Source organism: Molothrus aeneus, chromosome 17 (genome assembly GCF_037042795.1).
Source record: "Molothrus aeneus isolate 106 chromosome 17, BPBGC_Maene_1.0, whole genome shotgun sequence".
In the NCBI taxonomy this organism is placed as follows: Eukaryota; Metazoa; Chordata; class Aves; order Passeriformes; family Icteridae; genus Molothrus; species Molothrus aeneus.
In genome coordinates this window covers 10,011,748-10,032,148 of record NC_089662.1, presented here as the reverse complement: position 1 = coordinate 10,032,148, position 20,401 = coordinate 10,011,748, and the positions used below count along the sequence as shown (strand labels likewise).

The following is a 20,401-nucleotide window of genomic DNA, read 5'->3' as shown; positions in this document are numbered from 1 at the left end:
TCCCCCACTGATTTATTATTCACTCAGAACACTCATTCCTTGCATATGATTTGATCATTATTTGTTGTTGAAATACTTTTAATGTCACAAAATGGATTAAATCTTCAAGTGAGTGAGCAATTGGAAAGCCCTATCACCTAAGCAACAGCACTCCTATTTCGTGCCTGTGTGTCTAATTATACCTAACAAGGCAAAAACCCCTTATCACCGAGGGAGTAATACATTCCCTTTCTTCCCAAACAATTTTTTTTTTTTTTTACATCTTAAATGATGGGCAAAGCTGGTAGGTTCTGCATTTTGTAACCAAGCCAAGCAGTTATTTGTTAAGCATGAATGCCAGGTTGGTATCTGATATAAATGATCAATATTGATCAAAACCAATCAACTTTATATCAAACGATCCTGTTGTAACAAGGAGAAGGGTTGCAGGGCTTGGGACATCCTTCCACCATGGCAGTTTTCGGGTAAGCACGGGGGCGGCCGAGGTTTGCCGGGCAGCAGGGCTGACCCCCAGCCCTGCTGTGACCCCCAGTTCCAATCCCAGTCCAGGGGTCTCAAAATGCAGAGCAGAGCCCTGCAGAGTTCATGGGGATGGCAGCACTCTGCTGCCTCCACGACCGGCCCAAGATGAAATAAACATGGGCAGGAGACTTTTCTCCTTTTTTTTATGCTGTTATAAATTATCAAATCATGAGCCAAAATTATCAAAGATTTATTAATTTGTCTGCGAGACCGAAGTTCGGTCTTTGAAAACACCACAGCCAAAGATACAGTGTCGAGCCTGGGGTCGACACCGGGTGAACCTGGGTCTGACCTCCAGAGTGTCAGTCTCCCCCTCGGTTCACAAATGCTGCTTCTTGCAGCAAGGTTTTATACAGTTTATTCTGCCCGAGGCAAAGACGACCGAATTTCCTTTGTATCTCTTCACATGCATCGCTGTTTGTTTCCATGTGCAGAGCTGGACAAAAGCTGGGTCCAGGTGTGTCAGTCAGTGACAATAGGCTCCGGGAAGCCGTGTATTCAGATGTATCAGTTTGGCACCGCTGACTGTCTTGATAGATGCAAGGCGATAATCGCTCTTGGGTGGCTCCCGACAAGTCGAGAAACCGGTGATTATCACCCTGGAAGCTTCTATTCTTATGTTAAGGCGTCGATGGTCATCTTAACTTGTGTCCGGGAACTAGATGAATCTAAAGAGACAGCTGCTCCCGGCTGGGATGGTCAAAAGACATGCTTTTGGATTTCACAATATTTTATACAATACATTAATAGCATGAATTATCCCTATCATATATTTCAATGTCTTTATTAAAAGTGATCAGCTCGGGTGGGGAGAACCAACAGGTCCGCGCTCACGCCGCCGCTGTTCCCAGGGGTGACTCAGAGCAAGAGTACGGCTTTGGCCACTGGTCTGTGGGCAGAGCTGGGGATTCCGTCCTCACGAGAGCATCGGAAAAATCCCTTGTTCACTTTTTTGGTTTGACTCCCAGGGTCCTGGCTCTAGCCGAGGTCCTTCCGTGGCTAGGGGCAAAAAAGGGTCTCAGCGTCTCTCAGGCTCTGGGCTTTGTTCCTCACCTCCAGACATCACTTTGATCTCTTAATTTTGTGTTGGCTCGTTGTTTTAGGGGTTTTTGGCTAGGTTTGGTATGGGGTCTCTCCCGCTGCGTGCTGGATCCGATATCATTTGCATGTTGACTCCATGTCCCTTCTCCTCCACCGTCTGGGTGTCATCCTCCAGGAAGCAGCAGGGTGTCACTCGACAAAAGGCGGAATTCTTAACCATCAACGACAGGTAGTTAACGAAAACGACCGGTGATTACAATAACAAACAGTTAGAACTCCACCCTGGCAGCAACTGGTCCAATCTGCTCACTCTGCAACCTTTCTAAAAAAAATCGGCAGCTTTTTTTACTTATAAAACAAGAGACCCTGAAACACATCCGCGGTGTTCCAGAGGCAAGGCACTTCCAGAGGCCTGTAATGCGTTCTTTCCCCAGTTGTTCCCCAAGCTCTTCCCAGCGCTCCACCACGCTGTTCCCAGCAGTCCCCGAGCCTCCTCCCGGCCCGAGCCGCGGCCTCGCCCGTCCCTCAGGGCCGGTGCTGGTGCCCCGCTCCCGCCTCCGGCGCTGCGAGCGCGGGGCGGCCCCGTCCGGAGGAGCCCCCCCGACCCTGCGCGGCCCCGCCGAGGCTCCCCCGCCCCAGGCCCGGCCCCGGCGCGGCCGTGCCCGGCTCCCGGCCGGCAGGAGCCGCTGCGGGCGCGGCGCGGCGGGGATGAGCGAGGCGGAGGGCGGCTCGGCCGCCGCCGTGGAGAAGCCGCCGCTGCCCGTGGCCGGGCCCGGGGCGGCCGCGGCGGTCGCTGCCGCTGTTGCGGCCGCGGCGGCGGCGGCGGCGGCCGGGCCGGAGCCCGGCGCGCCGGCGGAGGAGGCGGCGGTGGTGTGGAGCCCGGAGGTGGAGGTGTGCCTGTTCCACGCCATGCTGGGCCACAAGCCCGTAGGTGAGCGCGGGCCGCGGCCTCCGGGAGCGGCGGGGGCTGGGCCTGGGAGCGGAGCGGGGCCGGGCGGGGGCTCCCGGGCGGCTCCAGCGGCCCCCGCGCCCGCCCTGCAGCCGGGCCGGGCCCGCGGGGCGCGGCGGGGCCTGGGGAGGGAGCGCCGGGCCCGCCGGGCCCCTGAGGCGCCGGGTGAGCGGCTGCCCTGCGCTTCCACAGCAGCGCAGAGCGCTGGATCCCTGCTTGGGCAGGGTCATTGCAGAGCACATGGCACGGGATTGTGTCCAGGCCGCTCTGGAACGTCTCCAGTGAGAGAGGCTCCACAGTCTCTCTGGGCAGTGTGCTTCAGTGCTCGCAGTAAAGAAGTTCTTCCTCGTATCCAGGTGGAGCTTCCTGTGCATCAGTTTCTGCCCATTGCTTTATGTCCTATTGCTCTTGGCACCCCCCTTTAGATATTCATAAACATTGTTGATGTCCCCTCTTAGATATCTCATCTGGAGAGTGAACAGGCCCAGCTCTTTCTGCTTTTCATTGTCCGGGGGATGCTCCAGTTCCTCCTCTGTTGCCCTCAGTGGAGCCACACCTGGAGCTCTGTGTCTCTCCTGTACTCAGGAGCCCAGAACTGGACACAGCACTCCCTCTATATCCCTTGGGATGTTTCTCACATAGCCCCTCTAAAAGCTCTGTGTTAGAATTATCCACAGGGGCACCCTCAGCTCCCTAGAGAACAGCACCTGCAGTGTAGGGTGAAAGATAAGCCTGGCCAGCTGTCTCTCCTGTAGTATATTGATTCCTTGTAACAACATGGCTTTTTTAATTTATAAGTAAATAAATTTCTTTATATCTCTAAGTGTCATAAATAAAACTGCTAGCAGTGTTAATTGCACTGGGTTCTTCCCCCAGGCGTGAATCGTCATTTCCACATGATTTGTATCCGGGATAAATTCAGCCAGAATATCGGACGGCAGATCTCATCCAAAGTGATCTGGGACCATCTCAGCACCATGTATGATATGCAGGCTCTTGTGAGTATAAAGGGTTGGTGCTGCCACATGACTTCATAGAGTTCAGAAATTTTGCCAGGCCAAAATCACTGGGCCTGTCGTGCCTTTCATGGTACTTAGAATTAGGTGTCATTCCAGTGAGTTGATGGGGTTTTCCCTGAATAAAAAAGTATATGAAGTAGGAGACAATAAAACCTGCAGTGGCTTCTCAGGATTTTTTGGGGGTTTTTTGATACCATGTTCTATTAAAGTTGCCTAAATGCTGATCCAGGAAATGTTGATATACATATATAAGTGTCAAATGAGAAAGTTACATAAGAAATTGCTATGTTTAGGTTCCTAAAATGAGCTCAAATGATCATGAGTTGTGATCTCAGGTATCCTGACCTCAGTAATCAGCTTGATATCAGAAACCTGCTGATTCTCTCTAACATCTGAGATGTCATGTTAAAAATTATTTAGTTCCTAATTGCATGTAAAATAGAACTTGAGATTGCATGTCAAAATTCAAATTAAAGTCTTTACCAGTCACTCACAGAGATCCTTCTTTTCTTTCTAAGCATGAATCTGAGATTCTTCCATTCCCTAATATAGAGAAGAATTTTGCTCTTCCTGATGAAATGATTCAAGAAGTGAGAGAAGGTGAGATGTGATTGCAGTCTCTGATTCTTGGTTGCTTTAATCTTATCTCAGAATCTTTAACAAAACTCCCCCCAAAAAGCATGTATTGTCAAATCTAATAGAAATGAGCAGGAGTTTGACAGAAATCTCAGGCTGAGCAGCGAGAGCTGGATTTTGAAATTTAGCTGATGTGCGTTATCCAAAGTAGAAACTAGAAAGTTCAAGCACCTGCCAAAGGACTTCTTGGGATATTTTAAACTTCAGTGGAATGTTTCTCAATTACTAGGTACACTAAAAATTCAGTGTAAAATCATAGTACAAATAAGACATTGCAATATATTTTGCCTGTTTAGCATTTCACTTTCTCATGTTAAAAATAATTTCTTGGCACTGAATTACTGCTGAACGTTGCATGGAATATGTGCAAACATGCAGAGGCTACTAATCCAGAAAAAGTCCACGTGGTTCTTTAAAACCATCTAACCATTGCCAACAATGCTTTCTGTAGGAAAAGTAATGATGGAAGAAGAAGTGAAAGAGGAAGTTTTAAAAGAAGAGATGGAAACGCATGCAGGTCCTGAAGAAGGTAATTTTGTAACTCTCTACTGTGTAATACGAGATTAAAACCCAACTGTAATTGAGAAATTAATGTTAAAATGTAAATCCAAATGCAGTGTACTTTGTGATTTGTACTCAGACTTAGCCTGTGCTCATGCTAAGAACTTGACTAATTTAAGAGTGCACAGAGTAAGCAGCTGCTTATTGAAAAGATTTCTTCTTTGCTCCTAATGCATCTGTACAAAGTTGTATAGCTTTGGAGGTTTTTTGCTTTAATATGTACTTGACAAACCCCTGGGAGTCTGAAGGAATCTGGGGATCTCTGGAAGAAAGCGGAACTTGAATGCTTTGTGTTGGGAACTTTGTAGTCATGGGGGAAATAGGACCTAGAAATCAAAAGAGATTGTAAAATTGTGTGCTGAAATGGGAAGGTGGGCAGAGTGCTTATTTTATTTTATTCTCATTATCTTGCTGCTTTTAAATAAAAGGCTTGTTTTCCTAACACTTTGCTGTAGAACAAGTCAAATGTGAACAGTAGAGATCCTGCTATTTATCTTAACAGACAAAGCCAACTGCTATCTATATAATTTCATCATATTTATATCACTGAATAAGTGGTGTTTAAAGACTGTAATAAAAGATCTAAAATGTATTTTTAAATATATTAAATTTTTGGGTGTTCAGTTTTAAAATTATCTATGGTACCAAATGTAATGACTCCTGTTGATTATAAATTCCATAGATTGGTCCTATGTTTCTGTAAGTGTTTCTTTTAATTATTTTAATACTAAATGCTGTTTAATTCCACTCAATGAGTTTGATTTTTAGCCTGTCAAAATATATGCCTGTCTTTAAATCAAATAATAAAAGCAAGATGTGCCTTTCTCAGAGATTTTTTCTTAAGACTTAAATGATGGACAAGTATGCTGAGAGTCGATTGTTTTGAGAAGTTTTATGGAATATAAAGAAGTTTGATATCACTCTTGTTTGCCTTTGTGTATGACTCTGATCTGGAATCATTACTTTGGTCCTGTTTCAGTTTTTGCACCCTCTGGAAGTTTAGGAAAAACAACAGAAAAGCCAAGCAGCAAAGAGAAAGAGAAAACTTCATCAGATCCTGGATCCAAAGAAGGGTCTGATAAGAGGAAGCGCAACAGAGTCACCGAGAAGGTTCTCAATGCCAACAGCAACCCCTCGAGTCCCAGCGCCGCCAAACGACGCAGGACGTAGAGCTGAGGAGCAGTGACAAACTCTGGGATGGGAGGAGGGAGCAGGAAAAACAAGGAGCAGCACACAAACTTTGGGAGGAAGTGAAAGATACCTGAGCCAGTATTTGAGGAATCTGCGCATTGGCTCTGTCTCTCCTGGGGGGTTTCTGGGCAGCAGCGAGGAGCCGCCTCCCCCGGGGTGTGGGGACAAAGCTGGCAGAGGGGAGGGTGGGTGTGGCAGTGCCAGGGCTGCATTTCAAACCAGCAACACACTCTGTGTCAGCACAGCTCGTGGGAAGAGTGCCCCACGGGGCACATGGGCCATCAAAAGCAGAGGTGGTTTCTGTAAATGTGATTTCTGCCATTGCTGTCTGTGACTTTTAGAGACCATCTGTGGGTAATGTTTGGCCATTTCCCTTCCATTTGTATCAAATGCCTCAATTTGTTGGTTCAGTAAAACTAAAATAATTCTAAATGCAGATGACCACTGCATTTGAAAGGTTCTGTTGCTCTCTTTGCTGGAGGAACCTCATTTCACCCTTTTTGATGTAAAATTTTTCAACCGTAAGTAAAGTGAAAATTATAATGCCTTTAGCCCAAATACTTAGAAAGTGTCCTAAATATCTGATGATGACACACGGTTTTGTAAGGGATCAGCTGAGCTATGCCTGAATGTGGAGGTGTTGCTTCATCCATTTGTAATACAGTAGTGTATGACAGTGGGGTTTGTACTTAATTATTTATTTTTTTAAAGCAGTTTTAGTATATGTGAATGGAATTGATTTTCCAAAATGTTTGTTTTGTTCTACAACTGAAGAATCTTGCTGACATTGTAATGCTTATCTTTTATATGCTAGAACATTGAGATTTGATGAAGTTCCTATTTTTGTGTTGTCAAAAGATGGATCGCAGTCAACACACACCTGTTAAATGGTGAATGAAGCAGGCTGAAATGGTACTGAATTTGTTTCACTATATTAACTATCAGTTAATAAAAAGAAGAATTACTTCTTGATCTTTGAGTATTGCCTTCAAGGTGAGGCACTTGGAATCTTCTCACTTTTTGGTTGTATTCTAGGTACATAGCCAAGTTCTTGTCTGCCTAATTTGCTTATCTTGTTTTATACAAAGAATAAATTTGACTTGTTTTTATTTTACTAAATGACAGTTGTTGTGTGACTTGATTAAAATCTGGCCCAACTTATTTTAGAAGTAATTTAGCATGTAAGCATTGATTACTGTGTCACAATCTACATAGATTTTGGCCATAAAGTGCTGATTTTGGAACTCGAGTCTCATGATCCTGTGGGCAAATCCTTCTCATCCATAGGATTCTAATCAAAAAGTTTTGCTCTACCAATGAAATGTTTATGCAGCTTGAAGTAGAAATATGTCGTCAATGGCGTGTACTGGTGCAACCACTCAGCACCAACCTCATAGCACGGAAAGTCCACTTGGGGATTTCACAGTCAATGCAGCCATGCCGACTTTTTAGGAATTGTTTGGATGTGAAGTTGAGTATCAGCAAATGTAAACACTTTGCTTGTTGCCCCCTTCACTTTCAGAGTGCTGGCTTTTTGGGAATGCTGTTCTTTGATCCCTGTTCTGTCCAAGGCTGGCAATGATATTCTCTGATCCCTGTTCCTATCCCAGGCCGGCAATGCCGTTCTCTGACCCCTGTCCCCGTACAAGGCTGGCAATGCCGTTCTCTGATCCCTGTTCCTGTCCGAGGCCGGCAATGCCGTTCTCTGATCCCCGTTCCTGTCCGAGGCCGGCAATGCCGTTCTCTGATCCCTGTCCCCGTACAAGGCTGGCAATGCCGTTCTCTGATCCCTGTCCCCGTACAAGGCTGGCAATGCCGTTCTCTGATCCCTGTTCCTGTCCAAGGCTGGCAATGCCGTTCTCTGATCCCTGTTCCTGTCCGAGGCCGGCAATGCCGCTCTCTGATCCCCGTCCCGAGTCCCGCTCCCTCCGCTCCGCCCGGGGCCCGCGGGCGGTGCCGGATCCCCCGGGCGCGGTGCGGGCGGGCGCAGAGCCCGCGCGGGCGGTGGCCAATGGGGCGCGGCGGCGCAGGAAGGGGGCGGGGCGTGCCCGCGCTTCCGTCCCCCTGTTCCCCCCCACGCGTGCCCGGGCTTTGTGCGCGCGGGCGGTCCCGCCGCTACATCCCGGTCCCTTTCGCTTTCCCTTTCTCTTCGCCTTCCCATGGCGGCCTGCTACGCGCTCAGGGCGGAGGAGGACGAGGCGGAGGACGAGGCGGACCTCTGGAAGTACGACTCCACCTGGGAGGGGGAGGAGGAGGAGGAGGAGGAGGAGGAGGATGGCGGCGGAGGCGAGGCAGAGGGAGCGGCGGCGGAGGATCCGGAGGATGCGGGGGAGCCTGCGGGGCAGGGCCAGGTGTGCGGCTGGTGGTACGGCCAGGTGCGTGTGGGGACACGGGGACAGAGCGGAGCCTGCGGGGCACGGCCAGGTGCGTGAGGGACACGGGGACAGAGCGGAGCCTGCGGGGCGGCACGGCCTGAGGGGAGCCCTGCCAGCCCCTTCCCGGCCCTTCCTTGCCCGTTCCCCGGGCAGAGCCGCTGCTCGCTGCCTGCTCGGTGCCAGGCGAGGCTCCGCGGCCCTCCGGGGATCCGCGGCACGGAATTTGTCCTCATCTTGGGGAAGCAAATCCCCCTGGAGGAGCAGGGTTTACGGGGTTGCTGTCACTTCATGTCTCCTCAAGATCGGTTACATTGCCATGAGCTGGGCGATGTAATTTTAATTTGTTTTTCCTCACCGCTCCCTATGATGTGGGTGCTTTATCCCATAAGTACAGGTGGTGTGTGGCACCTGCCTGTTCGCCCCTGCTGATGGCTGCTGGGTTTGACGTTATGCCATTGATGTTCTTTTAAGTTTTTGGTTGGTATCCTCAGCTTTGTGTGGTGGCTCTGCCATGCCATCAATAAAAATCCATTATATAACACCTGCTCAATTTTAAAAATGAGCTGTAACTCTTTATTTCTCGTAGACGTGTTTTATTTCTTAGGGAACGGGTGTAGAGCAACTTTGAAAACCAAAAAAAAACGGTGTGCTTTAGAAACTAGAGGTACGTGTGCGGTTTTGAGCAAGGTGCAAAACACAAGCACTTGTGTCTGGTGCCTTAAAATAATGTTTATTTGAAACAAAATTAATTTGTTAGTCTTATCTGAGGTTTCTGTTAGTTTCAGTGGATTTCAGTTTGACATTGGGGGTCAGTAATTTCTTCTCCAGCATTGCTTTGGTAAATACAGCTTTATCCTTTTCAGTACTTCCTATGCCAGGTAAAACACACTACAGTCCTTTAACTCCTCCCCTTTTTGAGAAAGGGAAAACACTGCTTCACTTTGAGTTTCATTTCTGCAGCTCGTCCTTATCTTTAGAATATAAATAGGCAGATAGAGCTTTCTAATGAATATACTTTTAAAAGAGCTTGATATTAAACTTCCTTTTTTTTTCCTTGATAAACATTAAAATAGAAATAACCACTTTTGAAGGAACAGTAAATTGTCTGTGCACATAGATCTGGGAAAGGCCAAAGGTATTTTGAGTGGAATAGCTGTAATTCTGAAGGGAAGAGGTGGAGATTTCCTTTGAAGTTTTTTGCATTGTTCGAGTGCACCCTATCAACTTTTCCTTTGTACGTGGCTGGACTTCACAAGCTTTAATAACTCCAGAACATTCCCATTGTTCTGTTTGAATGTGTTTGTTCTTCAGGTTTTCCTTAGAGCAGCTCTGGATGGTGACAACTGTAAAAGCAAGGACCATTTTTCACTCCAGTGAGTGAACTTTTCCAGCTTTGCCTTACAAAGGAGGATGTTGTCTTTGAGACAGCCCTGAAATATAATTCTGCATTTTTAAATAGGAGCTCTTCCTTCAGTGATGAATGTGTAGGCACCTCTCTCTGGCAGTGTCCAGTGTAAGGGCAATGAGAATGAATGCACAAAGAAGCAGTAAATCTTCTGCTAGCCATTTATGCCTTTGCAGCCTGTCAAAGGCATGTATCAATTTCCCAAACTTGTTCCTTACTTCTGCTTATTTTACACTAATTTTCATTCTTCTCCCCTCAGCTTGGATGGTTTTCTTTATGCCTGAAGCAGATACAGTCTTTCTTTGCTATTGAGGTTAGAGTTTTTTATTTTTATTTTCGCTATGGGCTTTCAAAATAAAGTTCTGCTTCTGTCTTTGCATTTCACTTTGTCTCTGAGTGTTCACAGCCTGAAGTTCCTGCAGGTGTGTCTTTCCAGCTCTTTTGCATTTCAGTGCCTTCAGCTTCTATGGGTGAGCTTTGGAAACTTTGGGGGTTGTGTTCATTTTAAGAAGTTCCCTCTGAGACTGCTGTAACACCTGGAGTTCATGATCAGCTGTTTTAATAACAAACTCATGGGCCTGCCTCCTCCTAAATCTGCATCAACAAAAGGTTTCAGTCACTCTTCTGGACTCTTATCTTTCATGCTCCTGTGCCTTGTTCACAGTCTGCATCCCCTTTGGTTCCAGCAGCTTTCCTGCTGGTTTCTCAGCCAGATCCTCTTTCTGTCACCCTCTCCTGGTTATGTTCTCTGCTTCCCTTTGCCTTTCCCACAGCAATGCACATTCTGCCTGGTGTGATGCAGGTTTGGTGTGTGAAACCCACTCAGTTTTGCTGTGAGACAAAAAGGTGTTGGATTTCTACAGAGAGGTTTCAGCCTTGCTGTTCAGTTTGTGTTTCTTACCTGGAAAGAAAGGCATTAAGTTTGGTACAGACCCAGGAAGAGCATCTGCTTGGAGGAGCAAAGCTGAGTTTTGCTCTCTTTGCTTCCCCATCTTGTTCTCTGGATTGCTGTGCTCCAGGTTGCCTTTTCCCTGGATCTGGTTTCCTTCTGGACAGGCCTTCTACAGCCTGTAGATGCAGATGGCATTGCATCTGTCTCTGTACCTTCAATGACTCTTCAGCAAACCCCTTCTCTTTCTAAGTGGGATCCAGTCTGCTGTTCTCCTGTCCCACCTGACTGTCTTCAAGGATGTTATTTAGAACCTTAAATGTAAAGAATTTCTGGGATTATTTGGTAATTGGGAACAAAATTGTCATTAATGCCACATGACTGTCATCAGGGCAACTGAATGGGTGACTTGTTTACAGCAAGGTGTTACAAATGTAGACCAATTTCTGCCCTAATAATAAATGAACTAGTGATCAGTGTTAGAAAGTGATTTTATTTTTCTCTTGTGCATGTGATGTTAAGAAATATCAAATGAGGTTATGAAGTAACTTGGAGGAGTTTTTGCTGCTTCTTTCTTCTAAATTTCATTTAATGCTTGTTTTGCAAGATTCTGCACATCTTACACCCATTTCCCAACTTCCCTGTTGTCTCTGTGAGCTGGCATTGAACCCCCTGGCTGTGCTGTGCTTTGGGTGCCTTCTATTCATGAGCAGTCTTGTTCCTTTTGGTGGTTCTCAATTCACAGAACACTGTAATAAAATCCTGTCATGGTTTGGGATAAGATGGTTCAGCACTCAGCAAGATTGCACCTGTCTATGTTGCTTGTGAAATGTAACAAAATCCCTTATCACTGAGGTAATCAAATGTATAAATAAATAAATATGTATATATTTCAGTTAAAATGCACTTTAAACTAAGGCATACGTGGAACTTCTATTTCCATGAAGTAGTTCAGAGGGGAAAATAAAGCTGTTCTTTGTGAGCTCTGTCTAAATGTGACACTTGGAATGAATCTAGCACATCTGTGATGAGAACCTGGTGCCTATTCATGTGGCACCACAGGTTTTTCTCTGAAGCAATTTGAATTATGCATAAAATACAGTGAATTCAGCTGTAACTAGGTAAATCTGTCACTTGGCAACTAATAAGGATCCTGTGAGTCACTGCTGTGGGTATTCTCATTTTGTATCTATTTTTTTTTTATTTTCTTAGTGAAGTTTGGTTTCAAAATGTTCCGACTAAATGTTTTCTATTTGCAGGATCAAAGCTCAAATTCCTCACTGCTGTCTTGGGGGGGTTCTCAGGTAGGCTTGACATAAAATTTGGTTACGTGGAAAGATGGGTAATAATGAAGGTTATGATTGGAAGAGAAGTCCAATACAATAAATATCTAATGTGACCATGTGGCTCTGGTGCTATCCACTGTCTAAATCAGCAAGGTTGATCTTGAGCATAAAGCAAAGATGAAGAAAACTTTTATTTCAGCAAGGTCTGCAGGGAATGAGAATCTTGAATGCAAGGGATATTTCTGTGTCCTAAATTCTACAATTTTAAGGTCTAGCCTCTGTCTTCACTAGGGTTTGTAGCAGCTCAGAGACATGTCTTGTTTTGAAACCTTTGAGTTAAGGAAAAACAATCCCATTTTCATATTTGGGATCTCCAGCTTGTTCTGATCTTTTCCATTGGCAAACCCAAGTGGGATAAAAGATATACATAAAACATAAAAACCTTGATTAATAAGATGAGAAGGAAAAAAAGTATTTTGGTGACAGGAGATTGTGTTATCTTCTCTTAGTTTAAATTTGTCTTCAGGAATGCAGAGACGTGACTACAGCACCAGTCTGGTTGGTTTTGGGAGTGCTGGGAGTGCAGAGGACATGCAGGGGAACCTGTGTGAGGTGCTGAAGTCAGTCAGAACATTATATAATGTTACTTCATTTTGCAGAAGGTGATTTTATTCTGAATCTCTGCTCTGTCTCTTCTCTGCAGTGCAGCGGGAGGCGCAACTGGACCGCGGCGAGAGACCTGCAGAGATACAGAAACCATTACCCAGTACGTGTCCTGGGGCTGCTCCTCACCACTCCTGCTGCAGCAACTCTTCCTACATCTGGGAGCACCCTTTTGCCTTTGCTTTACAGGCTCAGCACCTTCCAAGGATTCATTTGTGAGGGGGAAGGGATGATGTGCATGTGGGTGCATCAGAAACAAGCTGCTACTTTCCAAAGCACATTTTTGAGGATTTAGCTTGAAATGTATAGGGAATGTGAGGGAAAGCAAGGAGAACTATTGCCTTTTAAAGGGTTGCTGTTTGTTCATTTCTTGTTCTCATCTCCAGGATTTGAAAGAACCAGAGAATGATGAGGATGAAGAGATGGAGAACTTAAACTTTTACAAAAATAAGATGCCTTTTGTGCCCTACGGTGAGTGCCTTGTGTGGTGGCTGCTTTATGCCATCTGCTGCAGCTGGGTGATGAAAGAGTAGTTTCATCCATGTGAGACAATAACAAACCAAACCAAGGAACTAACCAAAACCACCACCCAAACCAATAAAAACCCATCAAGAACTTAAATTTTTAAACATTCCTGCTGTATTTTCCTTAGTATTCTGGTGGTAGGAAACAAAGGTATTTTTCTGGCTGGTTGTCTTGTGGGAGGAGCTAATGCTTGTGTGTAAATATCTGGGTTAGGATAGTGAGCTGTGTGGAGTGACTGACTGGCTAACTTTAATTTGGTGTCACTTCTTGCCTGACCTTTTCCTTTTCCTTGCAGGTGTGACTATTGAAACACTGCTCTCATCTTGGGGGGACAAGTATGAAACACTGGAAGAAAACCATTCCTACATACAGTGGTAAATTGTTTGCATGAACACAGTGCCTCTCTAGCTGTGCCTCTTTTAAGTGTCAGGTGGATCTGTGTTACTGATTTCAGCTTCACACGTGGCCCAGAATTACTTCAGTTAGTTGAGGTGCACTCCTGAGGAAGCAAAGCACTAGAAGTCCTGAAAGCACAGGTTTCTAGTGCAGCTGTTGCAGTAGATCTCAATCATTTATGGTATTGTGGCACAAAGTTAAGGCAAAGAGAGAGATCCACATAAGCAAAGTTTTTTGTTATTAGTGTAGACAATACTTTTATGGGGGGAGTTTACTAGAAAATGACTTCTATGTCCCTAAGGATGGGAGTTCTCCAAGAGCTGCCTGTGATACCACAAATTTTGGAATCTGTTTTGGTTTTAACAAGTTGGGTACCCTGGGTTGGATATCATCTTTGCTCATCTGACCTGAAGATTCCTTTCTCTTCAGGCTGTTCCCTTTACGTGAACGTGGGATGAACTGGCATGCCAAGCAACTCACCTGTCAAGAAATCCAGGTATTTATTCTAAGCTTTTGTCTCTTTTTAATTTGAGATCTGAAGGGTGTTAAGATTTCCCCTAAATACCTTATATTTGAAGTCTAGTGTTTTTTTCCTGTTGTTTCCTTGTGTTTTTAGTGTGCACAGAGCTCACAGTGAAGCATTTGCCTGTCTTGTGTCAGCAGTGAAATGCTAGTGATACAATCAACCCTTGTTTAGAATTCAGGTGCCACTTAATCTGGTGCAGGTAATTAGGGAGTTGCATTTTTTTTTTCTAATTGCTGTGTCCTGTTTTCAGGCCTTTAGGAAGTCCAAGGAAGTCATGGACAGGTTTTTACGTGCTTACAAGCTCATGCTGGGATTTTATGGAATCAACCTGGTCAATGAAGAAACTGGAGAACTTGAGAGAGCAGAGAATTGGCGTGAACGATTTGAAAACTTGAACAGGTGATTGTGTTGATGCTGTTGAGCATTTACTGCAGCCAGGCACTTCTTTGAAGGGGAGAAAAAAGTCTAAGCCTAGGAAATCCCCAGCCATTGAGGAATGGAGACTTTTGTTGATAAATGTTATCTAGTAAAAGTATTTTTAACTTTTATTCTGTTAAGCTACAAAATAGAAGTCTTTCCATATGGTTCCCTGGTTGTTTATGAAGCACCCTTAATGTGTGTAAAATGCTGTGAGTCCTTGTGTGAAAAGTGCTCTGCAAATGGGATGGTTTTATATTACTGCAGGTTTTGTGGAGTAACAACCCTTCCTGGTAATATTAACCTCTTGAAAGGAGTGAGCATAATCACAAAAGAAAAACAACTTGAAGTCTGTCAAGTACTAAAATAAAAAAGGAAAAACCATCTGTGTCTAGCTTAAGTCCTGAGGTTTTTGCAGCATCCTTTCATGCCTGTATTCTCAACACTGCAGGCTCTCTGTCAGGGGCAGGACTTGTGTATCTGCCCCAACATGGTGGTTCTTACCTACTGGTGGCTGATTCAGAAAGCCAGAACCTTTCCAAGCAGCTGATGATGATGAATCCTATCAGCCCAGGGAGGGTTAGGAAGGAGCTGCTGAAGGCAAACAGCAGCACTGGGTGCCTTAAAAGTAAGCCCATCTGTGCTCCCATTTGCATTGTCAAACAGTCTTCAATGGCTCACAGTCAGTAAATGATAAAACATTTTCCAGATGTCCCAGAGGTTCACAGTGACTTGTAAGACTTTCCCTTGATAGCTTTGCTTATCTGTTTCCTCCAGGTTCAGCCACAACAATTTGAGGATTACTCGCATCCTGAAGTGCCTGGGGGAGATGGGATATGAAGACTATCAAGTGCACTTGGTGAAGTTTTTCCTCACAGAAACTCTTGTTGAGGAGACATTACCAAATGTCAAGAGAAGTGCCTTGGATTACTTCCTGTTCACTGTCAGAAGCAAAGAAAAGAGGAGGGAACTCATCCACTATGCTTGGCAACACTTCAAACCTCAGAGCAGCTTCGTGTGGGGGCCTCATGACAAACTCCAAAAGTACAGACCCCGCTCTGCCAAGGCACAGCTGCACCAAAGGCCTGAGGACAGACAGGACACTCAGTATCAAAAATGTGATCCTGTGGAGAAAGATCAGAACCAGTGCTCAGAAGTGGAACAGAAACCTGGAGATGCTGCGGAGTTGCAGCCTGCAATGAGTGATGAACATGTAAAGGAGAAGATAAGCAAATGTGTTTTGAAGGCAGATGATGAAGAGGAAAAAGAAGCTTCATTTGGCCAGCTGGAGGAAGAGGAGTTAAAAAATGAAGCTGAAGAAGGGCAGGGTACTGCAGAGAATGATTGCACAAAGGAGAGCAAGAAGAGAAAACTGAATGCAGGTTTGACAGATGCTAAAGGCAATGGATCATTGAAAAACTCTGCTGATATTGAAAACATTTCCCATAATCTGGGAGAGTGTGCAATTGATGCAGAGATCCCCTGCTCAGACCCAGTCTCCCAGGCAGAAGAGGATCAGGAGGCTCTGAAGGAGGATGATTCAAGCATCAAAGAGCCGGCGGCGCCGGAGGCCGCGGACGCGGCTGTGAAACGCAGGAAGGTTGATAAAAAAACATCCAGAGGCAAACAAGTGAGCTTGGCCATAAACCTGAGCATGGGGCCCTCAGCCTCTGCTGCCAAGGCAAATCCATCTGCTGCTAAAGGTGAGGCTGGAAAAGGAAGTGTCAGTGAGGAAAATGCAGCTGTGGAAGTGCCAAGTGAGAAGGGGGATGGTGGTGATGGAGATGGTGGAGCTGCGAGACCCCCAGCTGCTTCCAGGACTGGCTGCACTGCTCCAATCAAGGATGGCTGGAAGCCCAGTGGAGATCAAAACTCAGTGGGGGGTGATCAGCACCACTGCAACAGCAAACTCCTGGGGGGTAAAAGTGAATTAGGTGGGGTAGGAGAGGTGGAAAAGGCAGGTGAAAAAGGGCAAGCAGAAGACACAGACAAGAAGCAAGCTCCAGAGAGTCATGAGCAGAGCATAACACCCACTTGTCCTGAAGAAAACAGTGCTAAGGTCCCACCAGAAGAAGGTGAAGGCTCTGAGAATGGAGCAGAGCCTGGTGGAGAGCAGGGAGCAGCAGAGTGAGAGCAGCACAGTGAGCTCCTGAGCCAGCAGAGATGGCACTGCCCTGTACTGGGAGCCAGCTTTGGTGGCTTGGAGAACTGAATAAACTTCCTTTGGGATGATCCAGCTGGCCCCTGTCTCACTTTCACCCTTCCATGATTTTTTAATCATCTCTAGTAAACTCAGTGAGATCCAGCTCTTGGGTACCCTAAAGAGGAAAACTTAATTTACTCATCTTCATGGACAGGCTGTGTCCTGTTGCTGGGTTTTATCTGATGTTCAGGGCGATCTTGGAGCAACGGGGATTTTTGCACTTTGCTTTGATTCTGATTACGTCCCTACTGAAAGAGAAGAGGAAAACTGATCTGTCTCCTTGTTTGAATTACCTAAGTATTTATTAAAGACACGATTTTTAATGTAAAAGACAGCATGACCTAATTTGCCATGCCTTTCTACTGCTGTGTAACTTCTGTTTGTTACTGTGAAAGGCTGTACCTTCCCAGGAGTTTTTTCCTGGCAAAATTGCTGTTTCTCTAAAAGAGATGAGTATATGGATTTCACATGATGTCAATGTAGTTGCCTCTCTTCCTCTAAGGAAGGTAGGTTTGGCTTTAGACTGGGATAGATCTGTAGCCAAAATATGTCTCTGACCAGTATGAACCTTTGTGTAGAGATTCTGTTATCTTGAGGTGCAAAGTGCTGAGTAATTCTCTTTATCCCCACAGAGGTTGCTTTGTAGTTCTTGTTAGAGTTAAGACTACAAATTGCCTGCTGCTTTCTAAGAGAAAAAGCTCCAGGTTTTGCATAAAACTGTTTAGAGCTGCTCTTCCTTCCCCGTGTTTTCCAACCCCTTTAGAGTCTTCCACAGATTTTTTTGTCCATGACTGTTTCAGAGGCTCTCATTTCTCAGTTGCCAAAGCAGCACAAATATTTCCCAGTGCATTTTTTTCAGCCTTAGCTGGTAATTGGCAGTGGCCTGGGGAGGCTCTTTCCTGCAGGCCCATGGCTGAGGTTTGATGTGTCAGATCCAGCCTGTTTCCCTCTTAGGGCAGGATTGCTTTGCCTTTAATGTCAGACAGCCAGGGCATGCTCCAGTGCAGCATGTCTGGAAACCACTGGGCTTTGTGGGGCAGTTAATTGAAATGTTAATTGGAGAGGCTGTGCTTGTCTGGTTCATTTATTTCCAGCCCTCAAGAATTTACTTTCAGACCTTGCCAGCTCTTTGCCTGCCTCTGTTCCTGACCTCCCTGTCAGCTGTTCTGCCACACTGCACAATCCTCCACCAGGTCTTAAGGAGCATTAAAACAGTTTAGCACCTTCACTCCTAAAAATTTACAACAGAGGATCTGTTTCATGAAGCAGAGGAAATTGTTTCCAACAGCCTGAAGTCTGGACTTGCTGTTTGCTCAGGTTGTTTGGGTTGGTTTTGAGGTTCTTTGGTGCTGTTTGGTTTGTGTAGGAGATGGCCAGGGAGCAGATGCAGCAGCCTGTGCAATGTCAATGTTTTTCCTCTCTGCTACAGCTCTTAAGAAGCTTTATCTTTCAAGGAATTTGAGGGGTGATTTGCCTTCCCAGCCTGTAGGTTCTGATCAGCATGCCACATATGTGTGTGGGAATAAAAGTCTGCAAGCCTAACATCTGATGTTCGTGGTCACACATGTACTGAAATAAGGCTTTAATATTTTTAAAATACTTCTTTCTTCTTAAGAACAGATGGAGGTAAATAGCCAATAAGAATACACTTAACTACAGATGGAAATACTTGAAGATGTTGAGTGAAAATTCTTTCCTAACAGATTCCTAAGAATTGTTAATTGTGGCTTTTGTACAGATTTTAGTAATTTTCTTATTTAATGAAATTTTCATTGTGACTATGTGCTCAGTTGGGGCATAGATCCTATATCTTGTTATGGTTTTGTGTTCAATGGGATTTCACTCTGATCCCCAGCCTGGAGTGAGTGCTCAAACCAACCCCTTCCATCTCCTGCCAGGTTCACTTTTGGCTGTAGGTGTGTGTGGTGAGTTCACAAGGTGTTTGCCAGCACTCAGAGCTGTATCACGGAGTCTGTTATGTTAATTCCCCTATTAAAGCATGACTTTAAAGCATATCAGTTTCCTTTTATATTTTTCCATCTTTGAGGGTGGGATATGACCATGTATTTACCCAGCCCCCTGGAGCCATGAGCTGTTGCCTGTTTCCCCCCAATAAGAGGGTGCTCTGCTGGGCTCACCATGGCACACAGCTGCTGTTTCTTCCCTGTGGAGGTGCTGCCCAGTCTTCCTCCACCTCTAGAACGTGTCCAGTGAACGTTTCAGAGGAAAACACCCCCCATGCTGCTTGTTTTAATGATGTGCTTGGAAATCACAGAATTGCAGAATGGTTTGGGTTGGAAGGGATCTCAGACTTTATCTTGGTCCAACCTCCCTGCCAAGGGAGACCTTCCACTGGACCAGGTTGCTCCAAGCCCCATCCAGCCTGGCTTTGAACACTTCCAGGGATGGGGTACCTGCTTGTTTCAGAATGTTTTGTGTTGCTTTTGCAGCTCTTCTCCCACAGGTGTTGTGCTCTGCAGTGCAAACCTGGACTCTGCTTGGAGCATCCCCTGAGGCTCCTGCCCAGCCTGGCTGTGGGAGCTTCACTTCAGGGGTTTTTATTCCCTTCAGGACACAAGAACAGGGGTGTCTTTGTGGTAATGAATTAAAAATTTCCTCTAAGCCATTGTGTCCCCTCAGCTGTGCTGCCTGTGGGTGTGGGATGGAGGGCTGCTGGAAATGTGGGATGGTCTTGAAGGTGAACACTCCCAGGGCCCTTCCAGTGCTGCTCCTGGGCAGGCTCCACCTGCTGCAGCCCCCAGCCCTGGCTTGCTCTGGGCAAGGTCTGGATCTCCTTTGCCTCCCCTCCTGCCACCAGCTGGCCTCAGTGTGGAGGTGGAGGTACAAGCTGGGCAAAGCTGCTCTCCCTCTTCGGGGTTTGGGCTGTCTAAGAAAGGATTCCAGTTACTCTGAAGCCATCAGAAGACTTAGAGACACACTTTCTGTCCCCAGCTATTCCACAGAACCTTGTGGGAACCTGGTAAATCTGAGCCCTTTTTCCCTCTGCCAAAGCTCTAGGAATCCTGGCTGCTGGGGAGCTGGTCAGACAAACACTGTGTGCTCCTACAAGCCTCCTGTTGCACAGATGCCAAGCTAAAATCAGGTATTTCCATTCCTCAGCTTTCCACTTCTCCTCTTGTGTTCCTAACCAGATGAGCTGTGTCATTTCAGCCCTGAGGAGTCTGGCCACCATTCCTCCCCACATCCAAGCCCTGCTTTGGATGAAATTGCCTTTAATCAATAAAGGGAATCATGAAGCTCATTGCAGGAGATGCATCTTCATCAATCTCCTGCCATTTGGGGTCACCAGGCAGGGAACTGTCCTCTTTCCTTCCTCACAGCCTTTCAGATATTTCTTTGTGCCTTTGAGAATGTTCCTCCTTTTCCTTTCCTCCTTGTACCTGTCTGTGATTGTGTTTTCTGACCAGCATTCATCATTTCTCAAGGAATCAGTGCTCTTCAGATCACCCTAAAAAAAAACCCTGAAACCAGATGTGAGCAACTTCCAGAGCTAACAAAGCACCTCGCTATGCAGTAAGTACATTTCTCTGTGGTGATCATGCACTGTCACAGGTTTCCTGGAGTTGGGTGAAAAACGGAAAATTCACTGAAAAACTCCCCCTGTGTTCCTTTTTACCTGTCCAGCACAGAGGTGGGGATGGGCTTTGGGAAATATCCTGGGTGAGACCCAAGGAACAGCTTTGTGTTTGCAGCTGGAGTATCCCAGTTGTGCTCCTGTGTCCCTTCTCCCAGCCCAGCCCTTCCAGAGGCTCCAGGAGCAGGAGGCTGGGGCATGA

The 20,401-nt window shown here is 45.9% G+C and overlaps 2 protein-coding genes across 2 annotated transcripts; both read left to right on the top strand.

The window, feature by feature from the left end:
* Nucleotides 1-2,271: 2,271 nt before the first annotated feature.
* MRGBP (MRG domain binding protein) lies at nt 2,272-7,038 on the top strand. Its single transcript, XM_066561395.1, has 5 exons — nt 2,272-2,494; nt 3,389-3,510; nt 4,050-4,131; nt 4,619-4,696; nt 5,708-7,038. Exons 1-5 carry the CDS (start codon nt 2,272-2,274, stop codon nt 5,896-5,898), a joined length of 696 nt encoding a protein of 231 aa, XP_066417492.1. The 3' UTR covers nt 5,899-7,038.
* Nucleotides 7,039-8,026: 988 nt separating this feature from the next.
* On the top strand, nt 8,027-18,617 carry OGFR (opioid growth factor receptor). Its single transcript, XM_066561733.1, has 8 exons — nt 8,027-8,294; nt 11,848-11,892; nt 12,578-12,640; nt 12,924-13,008; nt 13,358-13,436; nt 13,888-13,954; nt 14,235-14,383; nt 15,179-18,617. The coding sequence occupies exons 1-8, from the start codon at nt 8,079-8,081 to the stop codon at nt 16,530-16,532; spliced, it is 2,058 nt and encodes a 685-aa protein (XP_066417830.1). The 5' UTR covers nt 8,027-8,078; the 3' UTR covers nt 16,533-18,617.
* Nucleotides 18,618-20,401: the final 1,784 nt, after the last annotated feature.

Coding starts and splice junctions, on each gene's coding strand:
- MRGBP (XM_066561395.1), top strand. CDS start 2,272: ATGAGCGAGGCGGAGGGCGGCTCGGCCGCCGCCGTGGAGAAGCCGCCG. Junction 2,495..3,388: donor GCTGGGCCACAAGCCCGTAG/GTGAGCGCGGGC, acceptor TTCTTCCCCCAG/GCGTGAATCGTCATTTCCAC. Junction 4,132..4,618: donor GATTCAAGAAGTGAGAGAAG/GTGAGATGTGAT, acceptor TGCTTTCTGTAG/GAAAAGTAATGATGGAAGAA.
- OGFR (XM_066561733.1), top strand. CDS start 8,079: ATGGCGGCCTGCTACGCGCTCAGGGCGGAGGAGGACGAGGCGGAGGAC. Junction 13,955..14,234: donor TCACCTGTCAAGAAATCCAG/GTATTTATTCTA, acceptor TCCTGTTTTCAG/GCCTTTAGGAAGTCCAAGGA. Junction 14,384..15,178: donor CGATTTGAAAACTTGAACAG/GTGATTGTGTTG, acceptor TGTTTCCTCCAG/GTTCAGCCACAACAATTTGA.